The sequence below is a fragment of the Triturus cristatus genome, chromosome 4_1 (genome assembly GCF_964204655.1).
Source record: "Triturus cristatus chromosome 4_1, aTriCri1.1, whole genome shotgun sequence".
NCBI classification, from domain to species: domain Eukaryota; kingdom Metazoa; phylum Chordata; class Amphibia; order Caudata; family Salamandridae; genus Triturus; species Triturus cristatus.
Genome location: NC_140585.1, coordinates 520,328,247 through 520,342,425, shown reverse-complemented (window position 1 = coordinate 520,342,425; position 14,179 = coordinate 520,328,247). Strand labels below are relative to the sequence as shown.

The 14,179-nt window shown below is 47.1% G+C and overlaps 1 protein-coding gene across 6 annotated transcripts in view; it reads right to left on the bottom strand.

Annotated features, from left to right (window-relative positions):
* The window catches only part of RASSF8 (Ras association domain family member 8), a 286,157-nt gene that overhangs the window by 37,903 nt on the left and 234,075 nt on the right, over window positions 1-14,179 (bottom strand). For 3 of the 6 annotated variants that reach the window (XM_085652777.1, XM_085652776.1, XM_085652778.1), the window contains exon 3: window positions 10,488-10,664. In XM_085652777.1, the coding sequence (XP_085508903.1) occupies window positions 10,488-10,590 (103 nt within the window). In that variant the 5' untranslated portion in view covers window positions 10,591-10,664. Of the gene's footprint in view, window positions 1-9,256; window positions 9,430-10,487; window positions 10,665-10,897; window positions 11,186-14,179 lie in introns of those variants that run through there. The other 3 variants (XM_085652779.1, XM_085652780.1, XM_085652775.1) reach the window with 3 other exon arrangements.

The window sequence follows — 14,179 nt, the reverse complement described above, 5'->3', positions numbered from 1 at the left end:
TTACGTCTTTCTCTTCCTCCTTTTCCCCCCTTTTGTATTGTTTCTTTGTTGCTCTGGGTCAAAGTTTGATAAGTTAATATAAGTCTTGATTTCACCTCATGCGTCTTTTATCCACCTTCAGACAGTCCCTATCCCTTTATCTAATTTTGTCGTTCTCCCCTGTCTTCTCTCTATGTCACTGACTTTTTTACGTCTTTCTCTTCCTCCTTTTCCCCCCTTTTGTATTGTTTCTTTGTTGCTCTGGGTCAAAGTTTGATAAGTTAATATAAGGGCTTTCCCCCAAAATGAGTGTTGGTGGCCACCACCGGCAAGCACCGGCTCAAATTAAGCATTGTCTAAGAGCCATAGGAAAATGTACTCCCCGACCACAACGAACCAGAAATTGTGGTGAAAGGATGTAATCGCTTTGCATTGCATGCGCAAATGGCGTGCAGCAAGCAATGATCTGTCCTGACGCGTTCCAGTAGTGAGACCGACCCTGTAGCCGGACACATTGGGAGTTACAATTTGTTTGGTGTGAATTAGATTGCCAATTCATGTATGGACAATATCTGGGAGTTGAAGCATAAACCTGAGCCGAATAAATAAAGAGGTCACAAACCGAAAATATTTTCAGTCACATTTTAGCGTTGGCTGAGTGGACGTGACTGAAGTGCCAGTGCACTGTGCCGAGAGATGTGCTGCAAATTTTATATTTTTGTAGAACATTTATTTGAGAGGTCCAGCGTGCGCCTCACAGCGTATTCGGAGAGTGGAGCCGGACACATGGGTTATTGTCACCTCTAATCACAGATGGCTGCTGGGCCGCTTTTTACTGCGCACATTGTAACCAGCCTTTGGTCTGATGGGGGTGGCGGGGGCGGTGGCGCCAACTCGCGCAGATAGTCGCAGCCACCGACTGTAGTGTTTACTCGCCCACAGTGGAGGGCCCGGAGTTGGAGAGCGCGCAGTCGGAAAGCCCACTTCCTAGCACAGCCTGCTTCCCCAGATTAATTCCAGGGTACCTCTTTCAATGAGGGCTTGACAGGCCTGTTTGCTTTGTATGCGGCGCCAGCGCCGGTAACAGAGGCCCTTTCACACTTCTCTGAGCACAACGCATTGCAGGCTCTCTCATTCAGCGCCCACCGGAGCCGAGGGCGGGGCCGTGAAACATACACGAGTTGTTTCACATTATATGCTGCAGGCGACAGGTAGCATTTCTGAGGGTCGGGGGGTGTGTGTCCTTGAGGGGTCCTTTCGCATCTGCTGCTGCTGCCTTCAGCTAACGATTGTAAGGTGATGTAGAGTTGGGCTACTAGTGGGGCCTCATGGCGGCGAGGATGCGGTGCGGGAGTATTCTCCGGAGTGCGGGGGCTCCTCTCGCCCCCAGACGCTACTCCTCCTTTACCGTGGTGGAAGGCGCACTCTGCCTGTTCCAGCATCCAGTCTGAGCAGTAGAGGCACAAAGCCTGAGGGGGCGGATGAAAGGGAGGAGTTTGCGGGGGCGGAAGGAGGAGTCTGCCGCCCAGACACTACCCACACACATAGAACCCGCAGACCTGCAGAGACCCCCCTTAATAATTACCCTTAGCCCTGTGTACCCCCACCGATCCCATATTGACACCCGGCGCCTTGCAGAGCCACCGCCCTCCATGTATACTTTACCCCACCACATTGGAACGTTGGTCTCAGTGTGAATGCCCCATGATGCCATGTGGTAGTGCTCACTGGCACCTAACTGTGAAGTCAGCTTTCATTTGCATGGGGTTTTCTTTTCTTTCCCCCTTTCCTGTGCTGCATTGAATGACATTGTTCGCGGATCTGCCGTTCCACAGACCATCGCCGCTGAATGTAATCTGGCCTTTTCATTTCCCTGCTCCTATTCAAGGGAGGCCCCCATAGCAAGAGAGGGAAACGGCCCAGCGAGCGAAGGGGGCCTGACGAAGGGCGGGGGGGCAGTTCTAGAAAGCAGGGGAGCTGTTTGACCAAGAACAGCAACGACCTCGGCTTAAAACAACGTTAAGAAGTTCAATGCACGCAGCCAGCCTACGGTGTCGTGTGTCATTTTTGGTATGCAGCTTTCTAGTAAACACAACTCTACATTTTACTCAGTGCGGTCCAAGGCTGCCGATAAAGAGGCGTCTTATCACGGCAGGCTCGGAAAGCAGGGACATGTTTTCTAGTCAGTCTCAGATAAGAGGCAGCACTGCTGCTCTTCCCCGCGTTTCTTTTTGCCTGGGAACATTGCCTCTAAATGACCACACAAACAAGGCGAGGGCACCGGAAGACACCACCGCCTTACTCTGAGGCAGAGCAGAAATGCCTCAGAGAAACGCAGCGTCGTTTTCGAATTCGAAAAGGACGGGGCCTAATCGGAATGACTGACTTCTTCTCCAATGGCTGGCCAGCATTGAAGAGGCCAGCCAATGGAGAACAGGGGAGAAGAGGGGCGGGTTCAAGCCCCTCTTCTCCAAGTCATTAAATCTCGGAGCTAGACTGCGCAAGCACAGCCTTCGCAGCCGAGACCTAAAAAGGCGAACGGCAAGCGCTGCTTGATGCTGCGTGGGAGGTGTGTTCTTTGCAGGCAAAACAAGAAAAAGACAAAGCGGGGCCGCGAAACTGAAAGCGACCGCGCTGTGTTAAATTAGTAACATGAAACACAACTTCAAAAGGTAATAATAATGCTCATTTTGGAATAGTTGAAGTTTTGTCAGCTGAAGCCGCGTTGAGCTCAGAAGGCGGTGCGCACCTGTCATCCCTATCGCGGCTCTCTCTGACAGGAACATGCTTTGAGACACATACCTTGTGCGTGAGGCCTTCTACGTACAAGTTGCGTTCTATGAAGAACTGACGACAAAAGTGATGGCATCAAGATATGCTGAGAGTGACGAGGCATAATGTTTAATCATATCTTGCGTGCTCCATGGCAATAGGCGAGGTGGCAAGATGTGGCATGAAAGCAGTCAGCACAGAACTGCCTCAGAGCAAGCGTTCATGCTGCTAGTACCCCGGGATCTGGGATTTTAATGTTCCTATCTCTCAAGTAACTGTCTCCCTCAGCTGTTTGTCTCAAATCTCCCCTTATCGCCCAAATGTTAGATCCTAAATGAGGCTAATGGCCGAGAACTGTGCCAGAGATGACAAGTTTTACTAGGAGAAGTGTAAGCCGCTCACTTAGTCCTTATGCTACCTTTGCATTGCATATTGCTAAGCAGCTACTGTGCGATAAACGAGATTATTTTGTGATAAACACATCGCAAGTAAAAAGCAAAAATTACATAAAGCGTATTTTATTCTTGTTTATTAAAGAACATGGAAGGAGACTAAGGCACATACCTAGATAATACACAGACACAAGTTTAATAAAGATACATGCCAGGATAGCGGTGTCGAGGCGATGACTTAATAACTTGCCAAGCTAGGACGAAAGAGGCAGTCGTAACATAGTCTTACCCAACCCTCCTTCGAGATTGCCTTTAAACTATACATCCCAGTCAAGCTGCACTTCGACCCTCAAGGAAACCCATTGCCATCTTTGAGGTCACCCTGGTCGAACTCGTCAGGCATTCACAGGAGCTACAGACAGCTTTTCCAGGTTGAAATAGACAACGGACTTACCAATTGGCCGCGACGGCAAAGTTTAAAAAAAAAAGAGGCGTGCAGGCTGCAGCGGGGGAGAGAGGCGGAGGGGTGCACCCGCGAATCGTGCGCTCGCGCTGGGGAGAGCTCTTTTTCAAAGCACATACTCGTGCTTGTGGTGCACCGCTGTGCACTCCTGCAAACTGTATGCCGCCACAAGCACGAGTATGTGCTTTGAAAAAGAGCTGCACGACGGCTAAAGGTCTCCTATGCACTGCATGCGCACTGCATAGGCGAGACCTAAAAAAAGGGCCTTTTTTTGCTTCACCTGGGCACTACACACAAAAAACGGGACATTTTCTTAATTTGGGAGATAGTGTGGGGACACTTCTCCCAAAACCGGGACCGTCCGGGGAAATGCAGGACGTCTGGTCACCGTACCCAGAGGAGGAGGTAAATGCGAGAGATAATTCCCACAGTAAACAGAACATCATGCAGAATTTTCCTGTTACAGCCAGGTTGTATGGTTATTCCCCATTATTTGTGAATTTACTGGTAATGCCACAGTACTGGACTCATGTTACCACACTGTGTTGGATTTTAAAAGGTGCAGAATTTCCACCCCCATTAGTACCATGCAATTTGTAATCAGGGCCTTTGTCTCCACCTTTATCTTTGCTCCTCATCTGTGTATATCAAATTAGTTGTTTTCATAACGAGGGGCTCCCTGGAGGCATGTAAGGTGATGTTACACACACTGCACTCAGCAGAAGAAAGACTTACATATACACACTTCTTTCAATATCAAGTGTTCCCATTTCTTTCTGCAAATTCAGCTATGCTTGAAAACATTCCTCTGTCACTGTGGTGTTTATAGCGTGTTCCCATTGTGGGGCTCTTGGAAGCATCCATTTCTGGTCAGAAGTAGCCCATCATAGGGTAACAGTTACACATGTGTTACAGGAGAGTCTTCCCAATTTGCACTTAAAAGTAAGAACGAATCAAAGACATAAGACCCTCCAAAACCCACGTCTAAATCTTTGGTGCTCTTCAAAATCCTAATAAAACTGCAACTGCAAGAACATGAAAGTGCAAACTAAAACTAAAATCAAGAAAAAGCAAAAATAATTTATACATGTTACATAAGTCCAATAGTTTATGTATTCACCGAAGACAAATATGAATATCTATTGCATATATATTTTTTCTTCACACATCTGCTTTGCGTGTGCCTTGCATGTCACAATTTAAATTCCAAAATATTATACTCATCCTAGTACCTATCCGAGTGTAATAAGTCCACATTTAGATAGGATCCGACGTTCTGAAACCAGTCCTGCATTGGTAGCTAAGGGACTTCCAGATACCTTCAGGTCATCTCTGCACGCCTCAGCCATGTTGATGTTCGCTCTTACATGGTGTTTGTGCTCACTGAATGGCCTGTATATTTGTTTAGGTCTTTCCTACATAAGTTTTAGCTTTATGTTGTTGAAGACTTATCGTCTACATAACAATGTATGTAGATTGGGCTTCGAGTCAGCCCCTTGCTCATGATTGGATAATCTCTCATTAATTACTGGTAATCTTCATTATTCCTGGTCCTGTTGTCCTTGTCTCATTCATCATGCCCCACACTCCCAAGTTGCCAGTCTTCATGGGGGGAAGGGGGGAGGAGGGCTTGGTAGTTCAGGAGGAATGCTGGGTAAGTACTGCTTATGTCAGCTCCAGCAGGAGGGGGAGAAGGGACGAGGACAAGGGGCGCCTTGGGCTGGTGCTCTTTCTCCTCTATTTAAGTTTCCTACTCCATATTTGATAACATTAATCCACAGTGAGTCAAAACTACAAATAAACAAAACTCAGATCGCTCAAGCAGGCAAGTGACTTGCCAGAGTTATTTTGACTTTTATTTTACTGGCTGAAAACTACTCGGCACACAAGGAACTCTGCAGCAGGTGCTTTTAATTCCATAAAATATTTTAAAATGTGAGCTAGGCACCTAGTGCAGTGGTACCTGTCACACCACCCTAAAGTCGGCCCTGGCATGACCAATAAGAAACAGGGAATTGAGAGTGACATGGAAGACAACCAATGGTAAGCATTATAAAGTAATGCGTGGGTTCAAAACCTTTTTTTAACTCCTGGCGTGCACGCGTCGGCCAATGGCCGTCGCGAGCACTACCTTGGTAGTGCTGCGCACGTCCGTTGGCTGACGCGGCCCTGCCCACGCAATAAATCACCCGCGGCGGAATTTACGCCGCGGTTAACGGGTTAAGCTTTTTTTTAACAGGAGATTTTGCTGACACGCTGTTTCAAGTAAAACCTAAAAATGAAAGTAAAGGGAGTCCCAAACTATGGATGAACACCCTGTGCTCACACTTTCAGCACTGCCCTCCATGTTTGATAATAAGGGGGCATACACCCATAGTTATATTGTAAATTGTAAATGTATTTGTATAGCACTTACTACCTCTGATGAGGCATTGAAGCACTTTTTGCAGCGAGTAGCATGCTACTCCGGAACCCAAGATAAATAATTAGTGGGCTAGTACAATTTTTATTTTTATTTTTTCCTTGTGCGTTAGCTGTGTTGGGTGGACAATGCCAAAACTTACAGAGGGCTTTGGATCAGCCCATTGTTCATCAATTGTTTTACCTTGCCTTGCTAACAATGATTTTAACAGTGTCATATAATACCTTGCCTTAACATCACTATCCTGAGCAATTACTCTCTCTGAATGAGTCCCTTTCCTTTCCTTCTCTTACTGATATTCCTCCATTGCCACATCTCACACTTCATCTCCCTCCTCTACATCCCTGTCTTTTTACTCTCTCCTTCTGAATGTACTTGGTTTCATCTCCTTCTTTGGAGTATTTGTGCCCTATACAAATACCATTTCATTATTTATTCATTCCTCCACTTCACCAACCTCTTTGACTCACACACAAAAACACAGCATTTCCTTTTACTTTAATGAGGTAATACTTCCTTGCCGTCTTAACGTGAAAATCGCTATGTGCATTCTACAGAGCTGTCAAGAATCACTGACGGCTCCTCTGATAAGGCAGAGGAGCATCGACCCACTGCTTTTAAGCAGTGTAAATAAAGGAAACATAACTCAAAGTTATCATTTTATATTTCTGTGCAGCTTAGCGGGCTGGCGGGCGGGCGGGCGTGGCTGTTCTGCTCTCAGAGCAGGGGAGGAGTGGTTTACCTGCTCCAAGTGAGCAATGACTGTTTGCTCGCCCTCTGGGGCTGGCCAAACAGTCATGCGCACTTTGCTTGTACTCCATGCAGGCTGCATTACAACCTGTGTGGAGAACAAGCCCAGGCCCCTGTCATTGCAGCGTTGTGATTGGTTAGGGGAGTCTGGGTGCTTCTTGGCTCCTGTTTTGCTGATCCCTGATGCGGAGGAGAGACGCGGCCTGAGTTGGCGATGAGGTAAGGTTTTTTTTTTACACCTCCCTCCCCTCCCTTGCCCCCGCCAGCCACCCCCGATTGGTGCCGGACGCCACTGTCAAGGATTGGATGAATATGTAGTCTGAACAGCTTTATGACACAGTGATCGTCACAGGTGAGAAACTCACACAGCTGTCAGTCTCTGCTCCAGAACTCTCAGTCATGCTCTGTCATGAACAGCCATTCACATCCTGAACTCATCCAAACACCTTGAAGCATCTCAGTTTACAGTGTTTATTGCTTTATATGGTCCGAACTTCATTCAACAGTGTTTTAGAATGCTGTACATTATGTGGGGGTGAAGACACCAGACAGGAGTCAAATATGGCGATGGCAAGAATTTCCTGCTCTGTAAATATGTAATTTATAATTGTCCAAGCCTAATCGCTGTTAAAATGTAATTCTGAGTGAATTTTCAATTTGCATATATATTTATCTCTAACCACTAGTATATGTAGTAGACCTTTGTACTTCCTACCATTCCTCTGTGATTTTAGAGTTTATCTGTTTGTATCTGTTCCTTGAGTGACTTTACAGCTTGTACATTTGCAATTTTTCACTCCTTTCACTCAACTTGTATATATAACTCCAACCACTAGTATATGTAGTAGACCTTTGTACTTCCTACCATTCCTATGTGATTGTAGAGTGTATCTGTTTGTATCTCTTCCTTGAGTAACTTTACAACTTGTATATTTGTAATTTTCCCCTCCTTTCGCTCCACTCGTACATTTGTAATTTTTTTCCTGTTTTATCTCTTATGTAACTCATGTAATCCAAAGTCCTTAAGTAACGCAACTGGTTCTTTTGTAAAGCGCTCTGACACCTTCGGGTAATGTTAGCGCTATATAAAATCGCATTAAATAAATAAAATGAAAATAAAATAAGCAAAAAACATGCGTAAACTGGACGAGTAACGAAGCAAATGGTATTTTCAATACAGCAATTGTTACAGAAATAACATTTTCCCGACAGTGTTATAAAGTGGGCCTTGTAGCACTCACGTGTTGCATGAAAAACTAAACTAAATTCTGAAAATAGACTATTTCTAGAAAACCGGCACACACACACACCTAGCACCTTAGTCTGAAATGTTTCAGGGGACTGCCCTTCTGACTTGAATTGCCCTATGGAGTCCGACACATTGTCGAGAACAAAAATCACTGTTTCTTCTTATAAAGTAAAGGACATGAACAAAGAAAGGGCCCTGTGAAGGCCCGTGTCAATGTCTATTTTGAATTACTGCCGGTGCTGAGCACACACTGAAAGTCCTGATGAAGTAAACACCGCCACATCTGGTAAAGGGAATACATGGATGCCGGCCAGGATACTTAAAATTTGGAAACCATGTGCGTTTTGAGGCCATGCTAGTTTCCCGGCCTCCTCGTGTGCTTCAGGCATGGCCCCCGAGCAGGGATGGCTATCAGGACAGACATAAAACCGAGCTGCAGGGCTGGCCTTTCAAAGCTCACCTTATTCTTCCAGCTCACGGCTGCCAGTTCAATTTCGCAGCAGCCTGGTGGTGATCAAAGGCTGGTACCGGCTGGCAGCGGCCGGGGACGGGGCGACGGCTCTCGACGCTGCAGCCCAGTGCAAGCGCTTTAAAGGGCATTCACTCTGCAGGTCGAACCGAAACAGTAGGGCACAGGGTGCTTGTCAACATCCTTGGCTCTGGGAGCCCTAAGAAGCTTTGAAAACTCCTGCGGAGGCCGCACTGCTCATACAGGTCTGAATTACGTTTGAGAATAGAGGTACAAATGACTGACCAACGAGGGTCCGTCTCACGAACACAGTCTGTGGTATGCACGTGCATTTGTCTGATATTACGACAGAAAACGCAAAACCTTTGGCAGCTGTTGCAACGTGCATCCTTTGAGGGAAACGTCATCCTTAAAGCCGGACTTCAGATGTCGTTGCCGGTCTCCTGGGAGTGGCGCACCTTCGTTTTGGCCTTTTGTGGAATGCAAGTTTAGAAACCGCCTCGATAAGATCTCTGGGTGTGTGGAAGATGTTTACTTTCCCTCTTACCAGATGCAACCAGATGTTAATGAAGGCCCGTATGACGTTCCGAACGTCCGTAACCTACATTCCACTTCAGCTGCATCTGAACATAAACTTGGATGAAACGAAGTTGCCTAAAAAACCCTCTTCTGTCATTGTGTACTCTTGCCTTACTTTACATTCCTTCACACAATTGTGATCATTAAAATCAGAATAAACAAAATAAGTTACAAATGGGACCTGAATCGAGGCTGAAGCCAAGTATCCCTTGATGTCCACGTGTTCGCTTCTGCGCGTCCCGGTGTTTGTGATAAGGTACAAGGCTTGTTTCCAGATACAACACTTGCTGCCACCACACTGCTTCACACATTCACACGCTGCATGCAACTGCAGCGTTCTAGTGGTAAGCGCAGTCCACGTCGCCATCATCTGAACTGCCTACTCTGCGCTCAACACAAATATGGATCCAGCTTCCTGAATTCACCACTTCCTCTTACTGCCTTGGAACGGAAATGTCGTCATCTGTCTCAGCTCCTGCCAGCACACTGGAGGTGTCCTGGGCGTGTTACTTTGTGTGCACTGCTGCCCTCCTGTTGCTGCGGTGTTGTCTGTTGCTGTATCCAGGGATGCACACTGACTTCTTTACAAACCCTCCTGATACCATGTAGGTTAGATAGAGTGTGATTTATATAAGTCACAAAATAAATAAATGTAGCCACAGAGCAGAGCACGTGGGGACCGTTTACATGAGACGAAGAACCCCCGGGCCTCAGTCCGAGAGAGGACGAGAGCATTCCCAGTCACCGATCAGTGCACCACTGAATGACAGGATGCCTGACTGGGAGCCGTGACGTCAGCGCCCTGACATCAGTGCAAGGCCCGTGGCTCTTCTGAGGTAAGGCGAAGCACACATTGAAACAAGAAACACGATGAGTGACCACCTCTGAAGCCCAGAAACCCTGGAGGGCAAGAAGAGTCCAGCAGGACGGGAAGCCAAACATGCAGTGTCTAGTCTAGTGATTAGCTGGCATCGCTTGTTGGCAGATTCCCACAATGACACCGCCGCCTGGAGGGCCAGCATAGCACAGCTATCAAGGTATAGAAACAGGAAGACGGGCTCAGTCCCCAGGCCTCTGGACTCCCAAGTCAGCAACACATCCAGAAGATCGCCTCTCCTGTTACAAATGCTGCAATCGCACAGGCGCTGTGTGACAAGCAACATCACAACACTAACCTAACGAGGAGGACAGCACCGCACAACACACACAGCGACACAACATGCTTCTGAAAAGCACACGTTCACGCTCCTCCTGGCACTGAAATAACAGATGTGTAACACTACCCAACTCAAATGGTACTCATTTTAAGGGCCTCGGAAGGATGAAAGGCTGAGTGGACCCGACGGGATTCGGACCAGTGGCTATGCGAGGCGGCATTAGTGACCTTAGCATCCGGCCAGGTGACCACGTACCTATAGCTTGTGCCAACGCGATGACCACCTCCTGGCAGGTGGTGATTTCTGTTACCCCACATACGATTCGCTGGACGCCGTCCACCCAGACTTTGAGCTCCATGGCACGCGGGCAATCAAGAGAGTCGTCAGGTGTCAAGTCATGTTGGCTCCGCAGAAAAGAGCATCAGGTGTCAGCTGCGCAAGGGACAAGAAAACAAAAGCGTCATTAAAATGTCATGGGCACATTATTGGCAATTCAAGGCACATCGTCAGAGTTACTAATTAACAGAACACCGAATAACTGCTAAATAAAGATCTGGATGTTTTTATTTCTTTAAACACCCAATGTCGAACCTCAGTTTGCCGCCAAGCTGAAATCGCCCTCTTCTGAACTTACAATTTTATACAGAGCTTCCCTTTCCCCTCACCTACACGGCTCGTGCTCTCTGGCTTCAGACCCTGGTCAGGGGAGGCCGCCCTGTGGCTCCGTGACGGATCCTTGCCCGGAGGTACTACAGAAGGGACTCCCTCTCGAGCCGTGCGTGTCCCCGGGGGTGTAGGATCCAAGGCCCCTGCAACAGCTGACAGTGAGGGGCGCATTTTGTGTTTTTGCAAGATGGATGGCCGAAGCCCTCCCGCTGGGAGCCCGCCAGCAGCTCCAGTCAGGCGTGGACGGAGCAAAGGAGGAAAACAAACCGTTTTGTCAGAGAGCCCAAACTGCTGATCGGGCCCCCTGTGTGGCGGGGGAGTGGAGGTAGGGAGGGGGGAAGGAGGCCCTGACAGGCCCTGCATGTCATCAGTGGGATTAGAGTGGGCTGCAAGGGTCTGACAAGGGCGGCGGAGAGGGCACCGGACACCAACAGCGAAGTGACTGGAGGAGGCCCGGAGGGAGCTGGGTAGGAGTAAAACTGCGCGTGTGTGCAGAGCTTGGCGTTGCTATACAGGACCAAAGCCCCCTCTTAATTATGCGGCAGCGTAGGGCCAGGTATGCATCAGGGATGACAACCTCTTGCAACAAGATAAGGAAAATAAAGCAGCATAATGCAGCTCACGCTGTTAGAGTAATGTTTCGTTATTTTGTCATTTTAAATTACTGTCTGAGCAAAGTTAATAAAAGTAATTGAAAAATGTGTACCGTAATTTGGTTGTCATGTAAAGCGCTCTAATGTCCTTGTACCAAGCTCGAGCCCTATAACGTTATTGAAAATAAGATGCATCTCAGTAAGGCCAGGTTAACTCCTGAGCACAGTAACTCATTTTATTGTTTCAATTAATAAAAATTGTTGCAAAGAGGACATGCGTGGTGTAACCTCCAAAGACCTTTCTTCGATCGTTAATAAAAGCAGTGGCATATCATTTCATTTAATACATTTCAAATGATTTCAGAAAAGATAAAATAGAGGTCTATAAATACATTTTATATAAGCTCACAGTTTTGGGCCTTTAGTCTTACTTTTAGGCTGAGGCTCGGTCTTTACTTAAAAGTTCTTTAAGTTGTTGGGCAAATTTCCCTAATCTGGCCAGTTCCATGGGGCTCTCTGAGTTAAAGAGAAACTTGTTTTTTTACAGAGTTTTATATAGCGCAAACTTGACCCGAATCCAATCAGGTATCAGATCGCTTTACATAGCACCAGTTACGTTACATGAGGACACACATTCATTTTTTTTTTGATTAGGCACGGGAGAGTAAGTGATTTGCCCAGATTCACAGGATGTTTTAGCGTCGGTACCAAGACTCGAACCCAGTTCCCTCAGGTCCGAGGTCGAGCGCCCTAGCCGTTAGGCCAACTGCATCCGCGCAAGTACGGGTGCCGTATTTTAAAAACAAGGGTTTTAATAAAGTGCAACATGCATAACTCAGGGCAGGTAAAAACTAAGTGGGACAGGGACTCCTCGAACCGATGCCAGAGTCTGCAGTAGGTGACCCCCTCTAGGGGTTTCCAGTGAGTGTTTATACCTTTTATAGGCATGACCGTAAGTCTGACTCCAGAGCACAGCAATTAGCATTAAATGAAAGACGGACATTAAAATCAGCAAATCATCCGCCACTGCACTCAACCACATGTGGGGGATTTTGTAAAGTAATTTTCTAACCGTTTAAGCTACAAGCACATTTTGTGAAAGCTGCACATTGTGCAGCACATACTGGCTTATGTGGCAGATTCGGCTAGTCCATGATCATGCGGCAAACTCTGCAGCTGCACAATGGCATAATCCAGTGGGCCTGGACCGTAGCTGAAGCGACTGCCAAATGATCATAGCTAACAGTGTAAACTTGAAAAAAGGGCTACCACTCTCTCATGGGAGGCAACACTACGTCCATGTCCACTGCACTGTCATCATGTCTGAACACTTCATGTATAGTGAGCACACAGTACATCAGAAATTAACCTGAAACACTAAGGGCCTGATTGTGAGTTTGGCGGTCTTGGAGCAGGCCACCAGTCCAGCGCCCTGCTCGAAGACCGCCCAACCCGTAGTCAGTCTACCCGCCGGATTATGAGTGGTAATCCTGCAGGGCGGTCCTGTGGCAGCGGTCCCACAGCGGTGCCTTTAGTAAGCTCATAGAAAGGCACCGCCCTAGGAGCGCCATATCCCATTCCTGCGGGGACAGAAATGCACAATGTTGGCATTTCTGCCCATACAGAAAAGGGGTGCAAAAATACAGGGGGGCACAACATGTGCCCCCCTACATGCATCCGGATGCACAGAGGCAAAAGGTGGCCCTGTAGGGCCCCGTCAGTTTCCTCAACATCACACTCTTCATTGCAGGCTCACCGCCAGGAAAAGGAGGGCAGTAATGACACTCGTAATATTCTCGGTGGTACCGCTGCGGCACTGGCAGTATTTGACCTCCTCAGACCAAAGAGCCACCATCATGAGATCAAGGATCCTGGCAGTAGCAGTGGTCTAATGGCTGTCCAAAACTTGTAGTACGGCGGGTGGATGTTCAGTCTGGGCGTCAACGGACTGCCACCATGGGTTTGAAGAGCCTGCTTCCATTAGGATTTGGGTTCGTCGATCCTCAGAACAACAAATTTCATTTCCAATTAAGTTTTCAGAGTATCCATTGTGAATAAGCAGGAAGCAAATTTCGATAACAACGAACTCCAGCAGAGTTTATTCACATACTTGTTGATTGGTCTAAAACCTTGACTCCAATGCTTGGCGCTCTTCAGTGTGCCAAACCTAGGATTGGGAACCGAGCAATACATTCAACATTCCAAGCTATAATTAGTAAAGTCTACAAATATAAAAGCGAAAAGAGCCAATAGTGAAAATAATTTAAATATCGCGGGACATCTACTTGCGAAAATCCCCATCCATCCTAATCTATTTTAAAAAGTTACACTTGGGTTCTGGAAGTAAAACCAAAAGTCCGGATATCTGAATGCTGAGTTCACTGCTGGGACACCAAGGCTTGTCTGTGAGTATCTTGACATACCTATGCTCCGATACTTAGACAGACTGGGCTTGTGGAGTCATGACAAGCTGGAAAACATTGCTTCCGGCGAGACTTGTTCCGCTGCGTTTCCTAAACTCTGAGGGTTTTTCAATTAATCGAGACAGTGGTGTAACCACAAGTACATACCACATGTAAATGTTCTAACACGCAATGGCTGCTTTGCCTTAAAACTTGTCAGAAAATGAAACTTATTCTCCCTGTAAGAATTTATATAGTGATACATACAGCCTGTAAGAGCACAAAG